The 20,410-nt window shown below is 43.8% G+C and overlaps 2 protein-coding genes across 2 annotated transcripts in view; one reads left to right on the top strand and one right to left on the bottom strand.

The window, feature by feature from the left end:
- Nucleotides 1-414: 414 nt before the first annotated feature.
- On the bottom strand, nt 415-5,339 carry cmbl (carboxymethylenebutenolidase homolog (Pseudomonas)). The gene is made up of 6 exons (XM_084196481.1): nt 4,952-5,339; nt 2,848-3,062; nt 2,606-2,713; nt 2,022-2,164; nt 1,499-1,590; nt 415-1,253 (listed from the first exon to the last, which is right to left on the bottom strand). Exons 2-6 carry the CDS (start codon nt 3,060-3,062, stop codon nt 1,071-1,073), a joined length of 741 nt encoding a protein of 246 aa, XP_084052607.1. The 5' UTR covers nt 4,952-5,339; the 3' UTR covers nt 415-1,070.
- Nucleotides 5,340-5,719: 380 nt separating this feature from the next.
- The window catches only part of LOC311122077 (E3 ubiquitin-protein ligase MARCHF6-like), a 27,999-nt gene continuing 13,308 nt past the window's right edge, over nt 5,720-20,410 (top strand). Inside the window, exons 1-17 of the mRNA XM_084196489.1 lie at nt 5,720-6,041; nt 6,658-6,757; nt 8,819-8,892; nt 9,186-9,329; nt 10,743-10,815; nt 11,026-11,197; nt 11,313-11,481; nt 11,632-11,693; nt 11,810-11,842; nt 12,758-12,809; nt 12,936-12,994; nt 13,195-13,275; nt 13,388-13,456; nt 13,685-13,759; nt 13,893-14,027; nt 15,841-15,960; nt 19,327-19,427. Of these exons, the coding sequence (XP_084052615.1) occupies nt 6,023-6,041; nt 6,658-6,757; nt 8,819-8,892; nt 9,186-9,329; nt 10,743-10,815; nt 11,026-11,197; nt 11,313-11,481; nt 11,632-11,693; nt 11,810-11,842; nt 12,758-12,809; nt 12,936-12,994; nt 13,195-13,275; nt 13,388-13,456; nt 13,685-13,759; nt 13,893-14,027; nt 15,841-15,960; nt 19,327-19,427 (1,538 nt within the window). The 5' untranslated portion in view covers nt 5,720-6,022. The remainder of the gene's footprint in view (nt 6,042-6,657; nt 6,758-8,818; nt 8,893-9,185; nt 9,330-10,742; nt 10,816-11,025; nt 11,198-11,312; nt 11,482-11,631; nt 11,694-11,809; nt 11,843-12,757; nt 12,810-12,935; nt 12,995-13,194; nt 13,276-13,387; nt 13,457-13,684; nt 13,760-13,892; nt 14,028-15,840; nt 15,961-19,326; nt 19,428-20,410) is intronic.

Raw genomic sequence — 20,410 nt, 5'->3', positions numbered from 1 at the left:
CTGCCCTACAAAAAAAATATCGGTCAACCAACAGCCTACTGACATTGTCTACTAAATGGGGTCAGCCCTAAATAGATGGGAATTTAACATGTTTCTGACAGAAGAACAAAAAACAAAGTGCCAAAGATTGTCATAGCAGGTTACTATCTGATGTTCTTTAAGACCGTGGGAGAAGTGAACCTGTGCTTTAGTTGAAGCTCTCTCCCTTCCTGCTCGGCCTGTGTTTTTGTTTGTGGTGGCCTTAGTCAGCCAAAGTAAACACCTCTACAACGCCTGTGTCTGGAGAGCAGACTGAGAGCCAGTCTGAATACAGGATAAGGTTGCCCTCTAGTGGTTCTGATATGACACTGCTGATTCTGAGCACACGGATGGAACCTCTGATGATGCACATGAGATTACAATGATACATTAACATGAAGCATACTATCTTTATTGATATCATTGGGTATTACATGATATTATACACAAACAACATATCATAAATAAAATATACATGCATTTATATAATGGCAGGCACATTGATACTTTGCAGTTAAATGTAATGTCTGATTTGATAGTGTATACAATGTATACAAAATGTACAGATAACGTATACAAAATGTACAGATAATGTATACAACAAAGAGATCATGTATACAAAATGTACAGATAATGTGTACAAAATGTACAGATAATGTATAAAACTAAGAGATCATGTATACAATGAAGAGATCACGTATACAAAATGTACAGATAATGTATACAATGAATAGATAAGGTATAAGTGTACTGCAAGAAAAAGGTACAAAACTAACGTCTACTACAAATATGGCAACTGCAGATTCCACATTAAAACACCCCATCAGCTTGAATTTGATCATGATAAATCAAGGACATGATAATCACCAGATAGGCTGCTATTCAGAAAGGACAAAAGTGGAAATAACCTCAGAGCTGATGAGCAATTACATGAGCTATTTCTTTTTAATAACGTTAGTGGTGTAGTGATGAAAATTGGATTTGTGTTTTTTATCCTTTCCGTTCACTTAACCATGGACGGCCGATGATAAGACTACCGCACTGTAGATATTCTACATGTATTTCTGTAACCAGTTGAACATGTCTGTCCTCGCCTCCTGGATGCAGGGCTGGTCTGTGGAGTTGACGTCCTCTCTCTTCCGGTGAACAAAGCCATGAGTCTGGCCTGGGAAGACCTTCACCTGGTAGTCTACACGTGTACACTTCTCCTGCAGGTTCTTCTCCAGGACACTCACCTGGAAGAAAACAGCAGGGAATGAATGACATTGTGATAGGATGGTTGAAGCACAACTCAAAGCATTTGGGGTTGGATCTGACATTAAAATGGTGATATAAGGCCAGTAGCCGACAGATGCTGATGATGACGGTTCATTTCACTCGAGATCACACTGGCTTGCAATAAATGGTGCTCAATATAGTTTCCCAATATATGTACGATCTACATGGACTTTTTTCTTATATACTGATAATAATACCAGACCTGATCCAGTGGGATGACTTCATCCTTCTCTCCGAAGATAAACAGTGTCGGGCTCTTCAGTTCATACCTGTCCTCCCTCTCTCTGATGATTCCTGCAGACACGCCGTCACATCCAATCACCATTAGCGTTACTAGCCTACTCGGCAAGCACAACGGTCGAGTTCCAGACCGACTACATTGCAGCTGTTGCATTGCATCAACCAATGGTTGCGTTTCATATTATCGACTGCGCAGTCTGCTAAATCATATATTGACATTTTTGTCATTTAGCAGATACTCTTATCCAGAGCGACTTACAGTAGTGAGTGCATACATTTTCATATTTTTTCGTACTGTCGTACAAGCGCCATGCTCTGCCAACTGAGCTACACGGGACCACATCATACGATGTGGTTAGCTAGACGTTGTGAGATCTGGCAGGCGTCTGCAATGTAGTCAGCCTAGATTGCAACCATTGGTAGACACTCTACCTCATGGTTATTACTGTATTCTGATTGGACAGCCCTCTGACCCCTGCCCTTACCATAGACTGATACCCCTGCCCTGACCTCAGGGTACTGCAGAGCCAGGTAGTGGGTGGCCACACCCCCCCAGCAGAAGCCCACTGCCCCAATACGCTGGGCCCCACACTGGCTCTTCAGGAACCTCAGGACTGCATCCACCTCCCTGGACAGACAGACAGACAGCAGGGGGAGAGGGGAGGAAGGGGTTGGGTTACTGGCGGAGTACAGGAAGCACATTTCAGTTGTAAGTTAACAGAGGGATAAAGTTAGTTTCCATTCTATTGCCAGAATATAAAACTAACGAGTCTGGCTTTGTGATAGTACTCTCTGCTGGCCAATGGAGTGGAGTCTGGCTTTGTGATAGTACTCTCTGCTGGCCAATGGAGTGGAGTCTGGCTTTGTGATAGTACTCTCTGCTGGCCAATGGAGTGGAGTCTGGCTTTGTGATAGTACTCTCTGCTGGCCAATGGAGTGGAGTCTGGCTTTCTGAGACTACTCTCTGGCCAATGGAGTGGAGTCTGGCTTTCTGAGACTACTCTCTGGCCAATGGAGTGGAGTCTGGCTCTCTGAGACTACTCTTTGCCAAAGGGAATGTTTGCATTACTTGTTGATATTGGTGGGCTTCTTGTCCTCCAGCCACTGCTGAAAGGTAGACCAGTCATGTGATGGACTCCATGGCTCCTTTCCAACGTAGAAGTCAGGGCACACTGCACTGGGGGGAGATAGACAGTCAGCATGAGAACACTGGTAACACTTTACTGTCTCTTTCACTATTTACCTGACATTTACTGACGAATTACAGTACATGGTAAGTAACAGCATTGTTAAGTATGCATTGTTACGTACATGTATCCATTGGAGGCCAGCATGTCAGCCATGTATCTGGTGTTGGGTAGCTGCCAGCCATAGATGTCCTGGATGACGATGACGGCCTTGTCTGAATCAGAGGGAGGCTTGACCACGTAGGCCTTGATGTGTTCTATCTGGACCTCCTGGCCAACACCTCCATACTCCATCTTGTCTCCGATGTCACAAGGACACGGCTTCGCTTCATTGGCCATCTGGAAAGAGATAACATTGAGAATTACACACATAACCATACAAACATGTATAGAGACACGCATACCGGTACACTGACACACATGGATTCTATTAATCGATACAGGAATACAGAATCCTTCGACATAAGTGGGTAATTACAATGTTACCACTTTACTGAGTGCAAGTCATGCTGACTCTGCTCTAGAGGGCAACATTATAGCCTACAAGCCTCAGTTATTTCCCCATACAATGGGATATAAAGTTGAAGTCGGAAGTTTACATACACCTTAGCCAAATACATTTAAACTCAGTCAAACGTTTTGGGTAGCCTTCCACAAGCTTCCCACAATAAGTTGGGTGAATTTTGGCCCATTCCTCCTGACAGAGCTGGTGTAACTGAGTCAGGTTTGTAGGCCTCCTTGCTCGCACACGCTTTTTCAGTTCTGCCCACACATTTTCTATAGGATTGAGGTCAGAGCTTTGTGATGGCCACTCCAATACCTTGACTTTGTTGTCCTTAAGCCATTTTGCCACAACTTTGGAAGTATGCTTGTGGTCATTGTCCATTTGGAAGACCCATTTGCGACCAAGCTTTAACTTCCTCACTGATGTCTTGAGATGTTGCTCCAATATATCCACATAATTTTCCTTCCTCATGATGCCATCTATTTTGTGAAGTGCACCAGTCCCTCCTGCAGCAAAACACCCCCACAGCATGATGCTGCCACCCCCGTGCTTCACGGTTGGGATGTTGTTCTTCGGCTTGCAAGCAAACCCCTTTTTCCTCCAAACATAACGATGGTCATTATGGCCAAACAGTTCTATTTTTGTTTCATCAGACCAGAGGACATTTCTCCAAAAAGTACGATCTTTGTCCCCATGTGCAGTTGCAAAACGTAGTCTGGCTTTTTTGTGGCGGTTTTGGAGCAGTGGCTTCTTCCTTGCTGAGCGGCCTTTCAGGTTATGTCGATATAAGACTCATTTTTACTTTGGATATAGATACTTTTGTACCGGTTTCCTCCAGCATCTTCACAAGGTCCTTTGCTGTTGTTCTGGGATTGATTAGCACTTTTCGCACCAAAGTACGTTCATCTCTAGGAGACAGAACGCGTCTCCTTCCTGAGTGGTATGACGGCTGTGTGGTCCCATGGTGTTTATACTTGTGTACTATTGTTTGTACAGATGAACGTGGTACCTTCAGGCGTTTGGAAATTGCTCCCAAGGATGAACCAGACTTGTGGAGGTCTACCATTTTTTTTCTGAGGTCTTGGCTGATTTCTTTTGATTTTCCCATGATGTCAAGCAAAGAGGCACTGAGTTTGAAGGTAGGCCTTGAAATACATCCACAGGTACACCTCCAATTGACTCAAATGATGTCAATTAGCCTATCAAAAGCTTCTAAAGCCATGACATCATTTTCTGGAATTTTCCAAGCTGTTTAAAGGCACAGTCAATTTAGTGTATGTAAACTTCTGACCCACTGGAATTGTGATACAGTGAATTATAAGTGAAATAATCTGTCTTTAAACAATTGTTGGAAAAACGACTTGTGTCATGCACAATGTAGATGTCCTAACCGACTTGCCAACACTATAGTTTGTTAACAAGACATTTGTGGCGTGGTTGAAAAACTAGTTTTAATGACTACAACCTAAGTGTATGTAAACTTCCGACTTCAACTGTATAACCAGTAATCTGCAGGGAATATTGAGATTGCTACTTGCATGGGATTTTAGTCCTGCTTTTTATTACATTAGACCACAACAATGTTACTTATCAATGTAGCCTATGTGGATTAGCAATTTAGCAGAGCTTCTTGCATAAATCTGAAGGGAAAAAAACATTGTTCTACTTCTGCTCTTGATGCAACTAAACTACAATACCACACAACACGTATTTGACCACTTACCTTTATTGTTATTCTGGCTAAAACTCAAACTCTGGAAAGGGTCTATTCTTCTGCGGTGGAAAAGTGAAAATAATCATGTGAATGGCTGACTGCAAGGAACGCCCTCTTCAATAGTGTGGGCGCGGTTCCCAGTCCAAAGTCAAAACCAACCAAAATGGATCATGGGCGCGCTTCCCAGTCCAAAGTCAAAACCAACCGAAATGGATCATGGGCGCGCTTCCCAGTCCAAAGTCAAAACCAACCAAAATGGATCATTTTATAATCTGCATTTTGAGTGTGAAAATGCAAACGTGTAATAATCAATCAAGTCGCCTTAGTCCTGACGTTCGAACTTTACTAACATACCGTCTGAAAAAGGCACTGCTGAGATTCGAACTCAGGATCTCCTGTTTACTAGACAGGCGCTTTAACCAACTAAGCCACAGCGCCTCTGACAGCATAGGAATGAAATATGTTAACAGTACTTGACCTAGCTTTGGTAATGTGAGTATTTGTTGTAAAGACAGCTTGTTGTAAAGTCAGCTGTGTTCAGATTTCAATTACATTCGGAGATTAACTTTAAATTCCAAAACGGGGTAAAGCGGTGGATCAGACATCAATATAAAGAAATGGGGTTCAGTCACAGACATATCGGTATGATGTAGTAACAGCTAAATACCTCAGGATGTCACTATCTACACGTGCCAGAAACCACAAAATGGTAACCTGTGACGCACAATCCGGAAGCTGTTACCGTTGACGGAAAACGGCGCACTGTCGCAAGGTGTCACTTGTGTCGGGTACATTTCTCATTCGTCGCCTTGGTCGTGTTGAATTTGCAAGGAAGAGGTCTGCTAGCGATCTCCGTTTGAGAGTCGCTACCGGTCCAACATACATGGTCCGAGCGTGTCACGAAACAGGAGTGATTCTGGTGTTCAAAGTGGACACCATTTTATGATAGTCAATGTATCTGACTTCAAGGATAGTCTGATCCAAATCGGATAAAAACATTGCCATTCTCGTTGTGGATGGGTGTGGGATAGCAAACTACTGTATATCTACAGAAGAGGGGGCAGAGCCTCATCTAGGAAGATGGACACTGCAGACGAAGGTAAATGTCATTTTACAGTCCACTAACGTTAGCTAGCTAGCTAGCGACCACATTTTGCTTTGGAGACTGGGTACAGTAACTAACTAGTTTAACTAAGCTACCTTTCCAACGTTAGTTGCTAGCACATTGTTCGTCGACTGACATCCAAACAGTGACATCAGTTAGGGCCTGGCTAGAAGCAATCGATAATCAATAGGCTACAAGTAGCTAGCTAGCTAGACCAATGCTAGTTAGTCATATACTCTAGCATATTTCCCCAGTACAGAGATGGATGCGGCTGCTAGCACTGGCATGGAAGCTAGTTAAGCTAACTGGAGCTAACGTTAGGTACAATAACAAGGTAATCAATGAAACGTAGCTAACCCCATAGCTAGCTAGCTATTAACTGATGTCTGCTCTCATGACATCAATGATGTTGCCATTTATCTTTTCAGTGTGGGGCTAAGTACAATATTATTTGATTAAGCGCTGGAACAATGAATTTGGTAGCTTCAAATCGATTGCAACTACAGGAGGCTGTTATTCCTATGTGTAGGCGGTATGGCTGTGTGTGTGTGTCCTTGTGTCTGTCTCTCTGAACCAATGGACAAACATCTTCCTCTACTCTTATGTGTAGGGGATATATGTCGCGTGTGTCGTTCCGAGGGGACCCCAGACAAACCCCTGTACCACCCCTGTGTCTGTACCGGAAGTATCAAGTTCATCCACCAGGAATGGTGAGTGTCTCTCTCTGTCTTGACTCAATCACTGTCAACTCCTGTCCTGAAGAATGATTGACATGGCTTGGGACCATGCAGTCGTCAGGAACAATTTCAAAGATTGTCAATGAATTGGGACCTCAAGATTGTTTTACACTTAAGTGCACTTATTATCAGGAGTCAACTATATACTGTATGTAGGCCTAGTATTTATAGTCAGACTATACCTAGCCCCCTACACCCGCTCCCAATACTAGCCATAGAGAAACCTACTCACTCCTCTGATATAATGGCCGTAGGAGAATAACATTTGAGGAAGTAATGTTGATATAAAGACACAGCATAGGGGTTGGCTATTGCCTAACATGCTGACCCCCACCGCTCGTGTCGCGTGCGCGAGCGCTGCAAAATACATGTACACACATGTTATTCAATCATTGCATCCACACTGCTCGCATGCGGCAATGAGCGTCTGCGTAGCCAGGTGCTTAAATAGAACTTGGTTCTATTTGTGACGTGCTGCAAGTCCCGCTTCTCCCATCTTCTCATTGGTTTTTAGGAGCATATAACCACGTGGGTGATTGAAAGATGAACTGAGGTCCACACTCCAGTCCAGTTGGTTGTGGTAATGCACCTTAAAGTTGGTTGCAAACCGCCATATAAAGTCTAAAGAAGGAGGAAAGATTACTAGAAACGATCTTACTAGAAACGAAACCCCTTTTATCTGTGTATTAATTGTTAGAGTAGAGGACCTTGTGCATTTCAGGTAAAATAACAACTAAATGTTTATATCCCAGGACAAATTAGCTAGCAACAGCAAGCTAGCTAACTAAATTGCCATAAATGTTTAATGGTTTTCGACCTGTCCCCAAATTAATATAGTTGGTTCAGAGTTCCTTTTGATATTTCAACCTGCGTGTCCTGATCGCGTCTGGTGTGGGTGGACAAAAGCAACACGCGCGCGCGGTCTGGTCAACATGTAAGACGATGATAAAAGACTGTCCTGAGGCGATGACGTTGGCCTGCGTCCAAGTGATCATCCCTCTGATGTCTCTGCTATCACAGCTGTTTTCTCTGTGGATCTAACAAAGGGGAAAACGATTAGCTAGGTGTGCCAAAATAACGCGAAGGATAAAAGACTGAACATTTCTGATCTGTCATTTACTGTGCTAGAACTCAGAATCGTGATGAGAAGCAGTCTGAACACTATTGAACTACTATAATGTGGTTTACCGTCATGGTTTACTACCGCAGGCCCAGATTTTGAAACATGATAAAAGCCTTCAGGTTACTACAGGCGTGGTTACACATACGTGGAAGTTAAAGCTTGGTCGCAAATGGGTCTTCTAAATGGACAAAAACTGAGTTTAAATGTATTTGGCTAAGGTGTATGTAAACTTCCGACTTCAACTGTACGTGGTCTGCTGATCCGGGTAGAGTAGTGCATTGGAGCACTGTGTCATCATTCCATTTCTGGGAACATCTGCTCTGGCACAATATCACTGATCTTTGTGTGGTCCTCTGTAGCTCAGCTGGTAGAGCACGGCGCTTGTAACGCCAAGGGTTCGATCCCCGGGACCACCCATACACAAAAATGTATGCACGCATGACTGTAAGTCGCTTTGGATAAAAGCGTCTGCTAAATGGCATATTATATTATTATATTACATCTTTAATAGCCCCTGTTGGGTCAGAGTAGTGTGTCACACATGATTCATTAAGATGTACAGATGGATACCATGTAACCTAGGACTAGTTAGTTACATTTAACTTGGATGTTTTGGTGTTATTAACATGTAGGACTAACTGGGCAGTAAGAACACTTTCATGATGATTAAAATCCGTGTTTTATGATCCTCTGTGTGGACCAGTTCTCATTCACCAGGTGTGTGTGTGACATACTCTCTCTCTCTCTCTCTCTCACTCACACACACTCACTCACTCATCGCCCCATGTGAGTTGGACTGAATTTCTCTCCTTGAGTGAGAAAGATGGTATTTCATGCCTGCTGTTGCATACGTTAGTTCCTCACCTAACATTCACCTCTCTTACCTTTGTTGTTGTTGTTGTCGTTTACAGTTTGGTCCAGTGGCTGAAGCACAGCAGGAAGGAGTACTGTGAATTATGCAAGCACAGATTTGCTTTCACACCAAGTAAGTACCCATCCATGGCATTGACCTGTCAGTCTCAGAAATGTGCAAGAGGTTTACTTCAGACTGGGATGCTCTGTCATTGAATACACTCCTAGAAAAAAGGGTTCTACCTGGAACCCAAAAGGGTTCTTCAAAGGGTTCTCCTGTGGGGACAGCCAAAGAACCCTTTTTAGGTTCTAGACATAGATAAGAAACGTCTCAACCTTTATTTTCTCTCTGTTATTCAATACGTTTAAAACTTTGAACATAAATGATTGTTTCATCCCTCTCTCTCTCTGTCTGCTCTGCTCCAGTCTACTCCCCAGACATGCCCACCCGCCTGCCCATTCAGGACATCTGTGCTGGCCTGCTGGCCAGTGTGGGCACGGCCATACGATACTGGTTCCACTACACACTGGTGGCCTTCGCATGGCTGGGGGTGGTCCCCCTCACTGCATGTGAGTAGAGTGATGATGTACACACACTCCTTAATGCGTCAACTCTTTACTCTTAGGTACAATATCACTCACATAAGAACCTGTACATACCCTTAACCAGGGCTGCCCAACCCTCTTCCTGGAGATCTACTGTCCTGTAGGTTTTCAGTCCAACCCTCTTCCTGGAGATCTACTGTCCTGTAGGTTTTCAGTCCAACCCTCTTCCTGGAGATCTACTGTCCTGTAGGTTTTCAGTCCAACCCTCTTCCTGGAGATCTACTGTCCTGTAGGTTTTCAGTCCAACCCTCTTCCTGGAGATCTACTGTCCTGTAGGTTTTCAGTCCAACCCTCTTCCTGGAGATCTACTGTCCTGTAGGTTTTCAGTCCAACCCTCTTCCTGGAGATCTACTGTCCTGTAGGTTTTCAGTCCAACCCTCTTCCTGGAGATCTACTGTCCTGTAGGTTTTCAGTCCAACCCTCTTCCTGGAGATCTACTGTCCTGTAGGTTTTCAGTCCAACCCTCTTCCTGGAGATCTACTGTCCTGTAGGTTTTCAGTCCAACCCTCTTCCTGGAGATCTACTGTCCTGTAGGTTTTCAGTCCAACCCTCTTCCTGGAGATCTACTGTCCTGTAGGTTTTCAGTCCAACCCTCTTCCTGGAGATCTACTGTCCTGTAGGTTTTCAGTCCAACCCTCTTCCTGGAGATCTACTGTCCTGTAGGTTTTCAGTCCAACCCTCTTCCTGGAGATCTACTGTCCTGTAGGTTTTCAGTCCAACCCTCTTCCTGGAGATCTACTGTCCTGTAGGTTTTCAGTCCAACCCTCTTCCTGGAGATCTACTGTCCTGTAGGTTTTCAGTCCAACCCTCTTCCTGGAGATCTACTGTCCTGTAGGTTTTCAGTCCAACCCTCTTCCTGGAGATCTACTGTCCTGTAGGTTTTCAGTCCAACCCTCTTCCTGGAGATCTACCGTCCTGTAGGTTTTCAGTCCAACCCTAACTTAGCGTATCTGATTCAGCTAGTTAAGGTCTTGTTGAGCAGCTAATAAGTAGAATCAGGTGTGTTAAATTAGGGTTGGACTGAAAACCCACAGGACGGTAGATCTCCAGGAAGAGGGTTGGGCAGCCCTGCACTAAGTTCACTAGCGCTGTGTACATGGTTTTATAGGATCAGAAATGGACCTTCTATAATAATCTGTTGGGATTTTCCCAGTTTAGTTAATCCTACTGGTGTGTTGATTTGTTTGTCCACTCTATTAGGACAGGGAGGATTACAATACCAGGATGAACCAAACAATTACTTAGACTGCCCCCGTCGAAAATACATTTGGCCTCAGTACTAACCAAGATCTTCCTTCCTGAAGGCCTACCTCTTTCTTCAGCGTGTCCTACCTTGGTGAGATGACGCCCATAGCACCTCTCTCTCTCTCTCTCCAGGTCGAATCTACAAGTGTCTGTTTACCGGCTCTGTGACCTCGCTCCTGACGCTGCCATTGGACATGCTCTCCACGTGAGTCATGACGTCATATCCTCCTCCTTCACCAATCAGACTCTGTACCTCTTTCCTGTATCAGATGGTATCACTGTTTATTCAAGCTTACGTGTCGGCCTCTTGGCCTTCGTCAGAGCTCATAGATATTATGGCATTATTCCCAGTTTCGCAACAAGATGTGTGAGTGCTTTTTTGTAGTTCTTTGACATTTTCACATCCTCCCTGTAGAGATAACCTGCTGGCAGACTGTCTGCAGGGCTGTTTCGTGGTGACGTGTACACTGTGTGCGTTCATTAGCCTGGTGTGGCTCAGGGAGCAGATAGTCCATGGTGGCCCCCCCCTGTGGCTGGAGCACCACCAGCAGCCCCAGCCCAACGCAGCCGGACAGCAGCCCAATGAGGTAACGCACACGCACGCACACACACACGCATGCACACACGCACACACATACACGCACGCACGCACGCACACACGCACACATTTCCAGCCCCTCCATCCACATTGCTCCCCTGCAGGCTGCAGGTCAGGGAGCAGCTGATGAACCCCCTGCCAACCCGCCAGCTCACGAGGCAGAGCCAGAGCCCCCAGACGGCCCCCCAGAACAGGGGGAGGAGCCAGAACAAGACAACGAGGAAGAGGAGGGGGCGGCTGCCGAAGATGCGGATGCCAACAACGGAGCTCAGGGTAGGAGACTAGGGCCAGCACTCAGCTGATGACCAACATATGGCAACAGCAATACTAAGTTATATAGTATGAGATCTCTCTCTCTGCATATTATTTCTCTCTATCTTTCTCTCTCTCTATTTTTCTCTATCTTTCTCTCTCTGTCTGTAGATGATATGAACTGGAATGCTCTAGAATGGGACAGAGCAGCAGAGGAGCTCACCTGGGAGAGGGTAAGACTGGTTTAGTTTCAGCAATCTCCAACACATCTGTGCTGAATCAAGCGCATGACACCCCACTGTCCATGACTATATCATCACCTCTTAATGTCTCTCTCTTTACCTCTCAGATGCTTGGACTAGATGGCTCCTTGGTGTTCTTAGTACGTATTTATTTACACTAGTATGAATAGTTATTAACACACATAGAATGGAGTAGTATTTATACACCTAGTATGGAGTAGTATTTATACATCTAGTATGGAGTAGTATTTATACACTTAGTATGCAGTAGTATTTATACACCTAGTATGGAGTAGTATTTATACACCTAGTACGGAGTAGTATTTATACACTTAGTATGCAGTAGTATTTATACACCTAGTATGGTGTAGTATTTATACACCTAGTATGGTGTAGTATTTATTCACCTAGTATGGAGTAGTATTTATTCGCCTAGTATGGAGTAGTATTTATTAGCCTAGTATGGAGTAGTATTTATACACCTGGTATGGTGTAGTATTTATACACCTAGTATGGAGTAGTATTTATACACATATTATGGAGTAGTATTTATACACCTAGTATGGAGTAGTATTTATACACCTAGTATGGTGTAGTATTTATACACATAGTATGGTGTAGTATTTATACACCTAGTATGGAGTAGTATTTATACACCTAGTATGGAGTAGTATTTATACACCTAGTATGGAGTAGTATTTATACACCTAGTATGGAGTAGTATTTATACACCTAGTATGGAGTAGTATTTATACACCTAGTATGGAGTAGTATTTATACACCTAGTATGGAGTAGTATTTATACACCTAGTATGGGGTAGTATTTATACACCTAGTATGGGGTATTATTTATACCTAGTATGGAGTAGTATTTATATACCTAGTATGGGGTAGTATTTATACACCTAGTACGGAGTAGTATTTATATACCTAGTATGGAGTAGTATTTATATACCTAGTATGGGGTATTATTGCAATGAAGGGGTTTTCTGTTCTGTGAGCAGTAGCACTAGAAAGTAGTGAGGTGATGTTTTGCTTTGTGTCTTGTATTCCAGGAGCATGTGTTCTGGGTTGTGTCTCTGAACACTCTCTTCATTCTGGTCTTCGGTGAGTACACAAACTAACACTAACTCCCTCTAAAGTAGTACCCTTCTTAAAAGCAACTAGCCAGGTATGGTAATAGTGCTCAGTAGAAGGCTGTGAGGTTTGACGCTTCTCTGTTTTCTCTTCCAGCGTTCTGTCCATACCACATTGGTCACTTCTCTGTCATGGGACTTGGCTTTGAGGAATATGTAAGAAAAATTCTCTAATATACCACTCCTGACTCTCTGTGCAAAACATAATGATATACAGTACAAATATATTGTATTTACAAAGATGATTGCATATTTAATCGATATAGTCAAGAATAGTCTGTTTACGTTCTGCATTCAACAAAGTTGGCCTCACCAACAAAGCAAATATGGTTGAATGCTTATGTCTTGTCCTCTAGGTCCAAGCTTCCCAATTCGAGGGCCTGATCACAACCATCGTAGGGTACATCCTGCTGGCCATGACGCTCATCCTCTGTCACGTATCCTTCCGCCTACTGACCGAGATCCCTTCCTGTGACCATGCAGTGTTTCCATGGAGACCTTTCCACTGTGTACAAAAGTGTGTGTTTGTCCTTAACTGGTGTCTCTCAGGGGTTCGCTGCTCTGGTCAGGTTTCAGAGGTCCCGCCGTCTACTAGGGGTCTGCTACATCGTTGTCAAGGTAACGTTTCGGTTTTAAATCTAGGCTTTTCATATTACTGTAAACCCCTAGAATGACTCGACTATAAGAACAAATCTAAATAAATGACGTAGGTCAACGTTTTTAATGTAAATCTCCCATTGACATAAATGCATGATTTCTGAATTGCCTGAGTTTCCCCTGGGTCTTCATAGTCCCTGAGGTCATGTGTCTGTCGATGGTGTTTAACGTGGTGTGTCTGTGTTCCAGGTCTCACTGCTTGTTGTCGTGGAGATAGGAGTTTTCCCCCTCATCTGTGGCTGGTGGCTCGACATCTGCTCTTTAGTACGTACAAATATTTAGTTCTATCCCTCTTCTCTCTCCCCCTCTTCTCTTCCAACCGTGCTCTCCATTTCCCCCACCCCTCTCCTTTTCTTTCCTTTAACAGTTTCCACCTTTTCTTCCGTCCGTTCTGCAGGAGATGTTTGATGCGTCTCTGAAGGACAGAGAGCAGAGTTTTAAGTCTGCTCCAGGCACCACCATGTTCCTGCACTGGCTGGTGGGAATGGTCTACGTCTTCTATTTCGCATCCTTCATCCTCCTGCTGAGAGAGGTAGGGGACGGATCACACTTCGGGCCCAGACACAAATGGTACCCTATTCCATTTATAGTGCACTACTTTGGACCAGAGCCCATATGGCCCTGGTCAAAACTAGTGCACTAAATAGTGAATAGGGTGCCATTTGTGATGTAGAGTTAATGTAGTGCATTATATAAGGTGTGATTTGGGACATGCTCAATAACCAGGTTTCCATACAGCCAATTCATGAGGGTGAATTAACTGACACATAAAAAATTTAAAAAGATGCGACCGAGCTGATGGAAACAGGAAATGTCGGTACAATTTCAATAAATGTCAGACGATTTGTTTGTTTGATATGGTGGGATTGTTTTTGTGTCTCAAATTAATGATGTGTGGAATGTCGAAGGGAACCGCCTTTATGCGCAAATATTGATATAATAAACATCATATCGAAATAAACTTGGATTCACGTGGCCAAAGGTATGTGGACACCCCATCAAATTAGTGGATTAGGCTATTTCAGCCACACCCGTTGCTTTGCTGACAGGTGTATAAAATTGAGCACACAGCCATGCAATCTCCATAGCAAAAACATTGGCAGTAGAACGGCCTTACTGAAGAGCTCAGTGACTGTCAACGTGGCACCGTCATAGGATGCCACCTTTCCAACAAGTCAGTTCGGCAAATTTCTGCCCTGCTAGAGCTGCCCCGGTCAACTGTAAGTGCTGTTATTGTGAAGAGGAAACATCTAGGAGCAACAACGGCTCAGCCGCAAAGTGGTAGGGCTCACAGAACGGGACCGGCGAGTGCTGAAGCGCGTGTCCTCAGTTGCAACACTCACTACTGAGTTCCAAACTGCATCTGGAAGCAATGTCAGCACAATAGCTTTTCATCGGGAGCTTCATGCCAGGAGAACGCTACCTGCCCGAATGCATAGTGCCAACTGTAAAGGTAATGGTCTGGGGCTGTTTTTCATAATTCGGGCTAGGCACCTTAGTTCCAGTGAAGGGAAATGTCAACGCTACTGCATACAATTACATTCTAGATGATTCTGTGTTTCCAACTTTGTGGCAACAGTTTGGGGAAGGCCCTTCCCTGTTTCAGCATGACAATGCCCCCGTGCACAAAGCGAGGTCCATACAGAAATGGTTTGTTGAGATCGGAGTGGAAGGACTTAACTGGCCTGCACAGTGCCCTGACCTCAACCCCATCGAACACCTTTGGGATGAATTGGAACACCGACTGCGAGCCAGGTCTAATCGCCCAACATAAGTGCCCGACCTCACTAATGCTCTTGTGGCTGATACATACTTTTGGCCATGTGGTGTATGTTGTGTGGTCCTCCCACTAGGACTCGGGAAAGCATGCAGTTTATTCGGCTACAGATAAAATGTTATGATGAACTTCACAAGGTGGTGCAAGTGCACAGTGATGAGCTTTGATGCTCCTTTCCAATAAATATTGAGGGTCTCATTCTGGTGACATGATGATTGATTCTTCACTAGCCGACCTGCACAGTATCCGTGAGCTGTTGACTAGAGCGTACGTGCCACAAACCTTTGCTATTTAATGCAACAGTTTTTGTTGAAATGCGATGGAAACATATTAAACTTTAGGCTTTTATTCGGTACATGAAAATGCGTGCGAAAAAAGTAATTTATGTGCATTACGTCATCACTCACTGATTTTTATCCCAAAAAAATTGCATATTTCCCTTATGCATATTTCTGAATATTCACATGAAATTCTGTTGCCAATTGGATGGAAACGTAGTTATTGACTGGTTTGTTGTAGTGTGCTGTTGATTAATTCCTGACTATATTGTGGTGCTGTGTTGGGTCAGGTACTGAGGCCTGGGGTCCTGTGGTTTCTGAGAAACCTGAACGATCCAGACTTCAACCCAGTCCAGGAGATGATCCACCTACCAATCTACAGACACCTCCGCAGGTTCATCCTGTCTGTGGTCAGTACATCTACAAACACCTCCGCAGGTTCATCCTGTCTGTGGTCAGTACATCTACAGACACCTCCGCAGGTTCATCCTGTCTGTGGTACGTACAGTGCATTTGGAAAGTATTCAGACCCCTTGACTTTTTCCACATTTTGTTACATTACAGCCTTATTCTAAAATGGATTTTAAAAATAATAATCCTCATCACACAATACCCCATAATGACAAAGCAAAAACAGATGTTTTGCTAATTTATTAAAAATAAAAATAAAGTATTCAGACCCTTTACTCAGTACTTTGTTGAAGCACCTTTGGCAGCGATTTACAGCCTCGAGTCTTCATGGGTATGACGCTACAAGCTATTTGGGGTGTTTCTCCCATTCTTCTCTGCAGATTCTCTCAAGCTCTGTCAGGTTGGATGGGGAGCGTCGCTGTACAGCTACTTTCAGGTCTCCCCAGAGATGTTCGATCGGGTTCAAGTCCGGGCTCTGGCTGGGCCACTCAAGGACATTCAGAGACTTTTCCTGAAGCCACTCCTGCGTTGTCTTGGCTGTGTGCTTAGGGTCGTTGTCCTGTTGGAAGGTGAACCTATGCCTCAGTCTGACGTCCTGAGTGCTCTGGAGCAGGTTTACATTAAGGATCTCTGTGTACTTTGCTCCGTTCATCTTTCCCTCGATCCTAACTAGTCTCCCAGTCCCTGCCGCTGAAAACCATCCCCACAGGTTTCCTCCAGACATGATGCTTGGCATTCAGGCCAAAGAGTTCAATCTTGGTGTCATCAGACCAGAGAATCTTGTTTCTCATGGTCTGAGAGTCTTTAAGTGCCTTTTGGCAAACTCCAAGCGGGCTGTCGTGCCTTTTACTGAGGAGCGGCTTCCGTCTGGCCACTCTACCATAATTGGTGGAGTGCTGCAGAGATGGTTGTCCTTCTGGAAGGTTCTCCCATCTCCACAGAGGAACTCTGGAGCTCTGTCAGAGTGACCATCGGGTTCTTGATCACCTCCCTGACCAAGGCCCTTCTCCCCCGATTGTCTCAGTTTGGCCGGGCGGCCAGCTCTAGGAAGAGTCTTGGTGGTTCCAAACTTCTTCCATTTAAGAATGATGGAGGCCACTGTGTTCTTGGGGACCTTCAATGCTGCAGACATTTTTTGGTACCCTTCCCCAGATCACTGGAAACAGGATGCACCTGAGCTCAATTTCGAGTCTCATAGCAAAAGGTCTGAATACTGATGGAAATAAGGTATTCTGTTTTTTGTTTATACATTTGCAAACATGTCTAAAAACCAGTTTTTGCTTTGTCATTATGGGGTATTGTGTGTAGATGAGGGTTTTTATTTTATTTAATCCATTTTGGGAAAAGGGCTGTAATGTAACTAAATGTACAATGCACTGGACATCTACAGACCCCTCCGCAGCAGGGTTTCCGTTAGCCGGGAATAGCCGACTTTTGGCCTGAAAAATGAAAAGCTGATAAAATTGGTGCCGGCAATTGTTCGGGAGAAGAAGAAAAAGTAATCCCATTGCGAAATAATGAATTTTAGCCTGTTGAATGATGGAAATACCAGGCAATCGCATGTAACAAAACAACAACAATGGCCAACATTAAAAAGAGCTGCTATTTTTATTTCTCAACTGGTAATTGAAACACTCTTCCCATTCGCCATTCAAGTACAACGGCAACTAACCAGGCTTCAGCGTGTCACTCACCACTTTACAATGAGCTGGAGGCGGTATGCATTTTTTAAAAACGTACTTGTGTTTTAAACCTGAACGTTTTACTACAAATGAAGCATGTCTTACCTTGCTTCAAAGTAACTTAGCCAAAATCAAACCAACTATGCAGGCAATTATTTTATGAAGACTTCCCTATACCATTGAAACCAATAACCTATTTTTCTCATGTTCTATTGATTTTTCTAATCAACTTTCTTTCATTGTCCAGTAGCCAAAGGCTACTGTGGGTGGGTAAGGGGGTAGAAGATTGACATAGGCTAGTAATTTTGCTGTTCGTTACTTGTTGGATGAGGAAAAGTAAATGTGGGCAGTTATTCTAATATAGGCGGCATGTGGGTTTCAAGTTTGGGGAAGCTAAGTTTCACCATAGAAATGCACCTGTATAATAAAGCATTTGCAGACTTATGTAAGATAGCCTACTATTCCTAATGTGACAATTTAGATTGGATAGTCATAATTTAGGCTAATAATATAACTAAATCACTGTGCACAAAAAAGACTGTTCAGTGCAGTGCGTAGTGACTTAGAGTAGACCTAGGCTACACTTCTTCTCCTTTCTTTGCACAGGAAAATATTGGCCTTTAATAAACGCATTTTATGCAATTCTACTACACTTTATATGACTGGAGACATTAGCAGAATCTTTTTTTAATACGACAAAAATGACTTGGTAGCCTACTCTGCTGACACTGACAAACAGATCAATAAAGACGACGTTGCAAACAGGGGAGACACAAATACAACATGACGTCCATCTAACCTGAAGGAGGAAATTATTGTCCAAAAACAAACAAGTGGCACAGACCCAATGATAAAGACAGTGAATATGCACACTCACCGGGGATATGGCTGATGTTCTCCGCTGTTGCCAATAGGATAGGCTACTTTTCGCTCAATGAAGTTGATAATTTTGATAACTAAAAGACAGATTGGAGTCTTCTCTTTACAGCAATAGCCATTTGTTTCCCAAACTGTTTTTCCGCGATTGTATTTATAAATATTGCGATATGCCTGGCTGGGTCTCTCTGCTTTTCACTGACAGTCGCAACTCAACAATCATCTATTTGGTATTTACTGCACGCTGCCCAAATTGCAGGCCTTTCCGACTGTAGGCTATGCCATTTAAAACAATCCACATGTAAACATTTAAAAAAGAAGTTAATGATCCTCTGTGACCAAATTATGCTTTTTGGTGTATTAGGCTATTTTGAATGATTTTTTTTATTTCTGTATAGACAGGGGTAAGCTAATTAGGCTATATAATTTTGGCAATTTAAATTTACTTTAGGGAAAGCTTCCCCTAGCCTTATGGACATGCATTCTAACATCTCATCGGAATTCGGTAAGAATTATGCACGCCATTTGCATCCGACTTGCATGTTCTGTTAAGATGAATTACCATAAACTAAATGTGATTTCTGTCATTCTGAGAAACGTGGGTGGACGGCCTAATCAGGTTACGCAACCAATGCATATGGGTCCGGTAAATTTCTTAAATGTCCGGTAAATAAAAATGCTGCCTCCGCAGGTTCATCCAGTCTGTGGTCCGTTCATCTACAGACAGATGTGTTGGTCAAAAGTAGTTATATGCAGCTATGGCTCTGATCATTAAAGGTGTATGATGTATGATCTCTCCTCTCCTAGGTGGTGTTTGGTTCTATCGTTCTCCTGATGTTGTGGCTGCCCATCAGGATGATCAAGCTACTCCTCCCTGCTTTCCTTCCCTACAACGTCATGCTTTACAGGTACACTCACTCCTTCCTTCCCTACAACATCATGCTTTACAGGGACACTCACTCCTTCCTTCCCTACAACATCATGCTTTACAGGGACACTCACTCCTTCCTTCCCTACAACATCATGCTTTACAGGTACACTCACTCCTTCCTTCCCTACAACATCATGCTTTACAGAGATACTCCTTCCTTCCCTACAACATCATGCTTTATAGGGACACTCACTCCTTCCTTCCCTACAACGTCATGCTTTACAGGGACACTCACTCCTTCCTTCCCTACAACGTCATGCTTTACAGGTACACTCACTCCTTCCTTCCCTACAACATCATGCTTTACAGAGATACTCCTTCCTTCCCTACAACATCATGCTTTATAGGGACACTCACTCCTTCCTTCCCTACAACGTCATGCTTTACAGGGACACTCACTCCTTCCTTCCCTACAACGTCATGCTTTACAGGTACACACTCCTTCCTTCCCTACAACGTCATGCTTTACAGGGACACTCCTTCCTTCCCAACAACATCATGCTTTACAGGTACACTCACTCCTTCCTTCCCTACAACATCATGCTTTACAGGGACACTCACTCCTTCCTTCCCTACAACATCATGCTTTACAGGGACACTCCTTCCTTCCCTACAACATCATGCTTTACAGGGACACTCCTTCCTTCCCTACAACATCATGCTTTACAGGTACACTCACTCCTTCCTTCCCTACAACATCATGCTTTACAGAGATACTCCTTCCTTCCCTACAACATCATGCTTTATAGGGACACTCACTCCTTCCTTCCCTACAACGTCATGCTTTACAGGGACACTCACTCCTTCCTTCCCTACAACGTCATGCTTTACAGGTACACTCACTCCTTCCTTCCCTACAACATCATGCTTTACAGAGATACTCCTTCCTTCCCTACAACATCATGCTTTATAGGGACACTCACTCCTTCCTTCCCTACAACGTCATGCTTTACAGGGACA

Source organism: Coregonus lavaretus (genome assembly GCF_964263955.1).
Source record: "Coregonus lavaretus genome assembly, contig: HAP1_SCAFFOLD_756, whole genome shotgun sequence".
Classification (NCBI taxonomy): Eukaryota; Metazoa; Chordata; class Actinopteri; order Salmoniformes; family Salmonidae; genus Coregonus; species Coregonus lavaretus.
The sequence above is the reverse complement of the archived record's forward strand: the minus strand, read 5'-3'. Positions and strand labels throughout refer to the sequence as shown.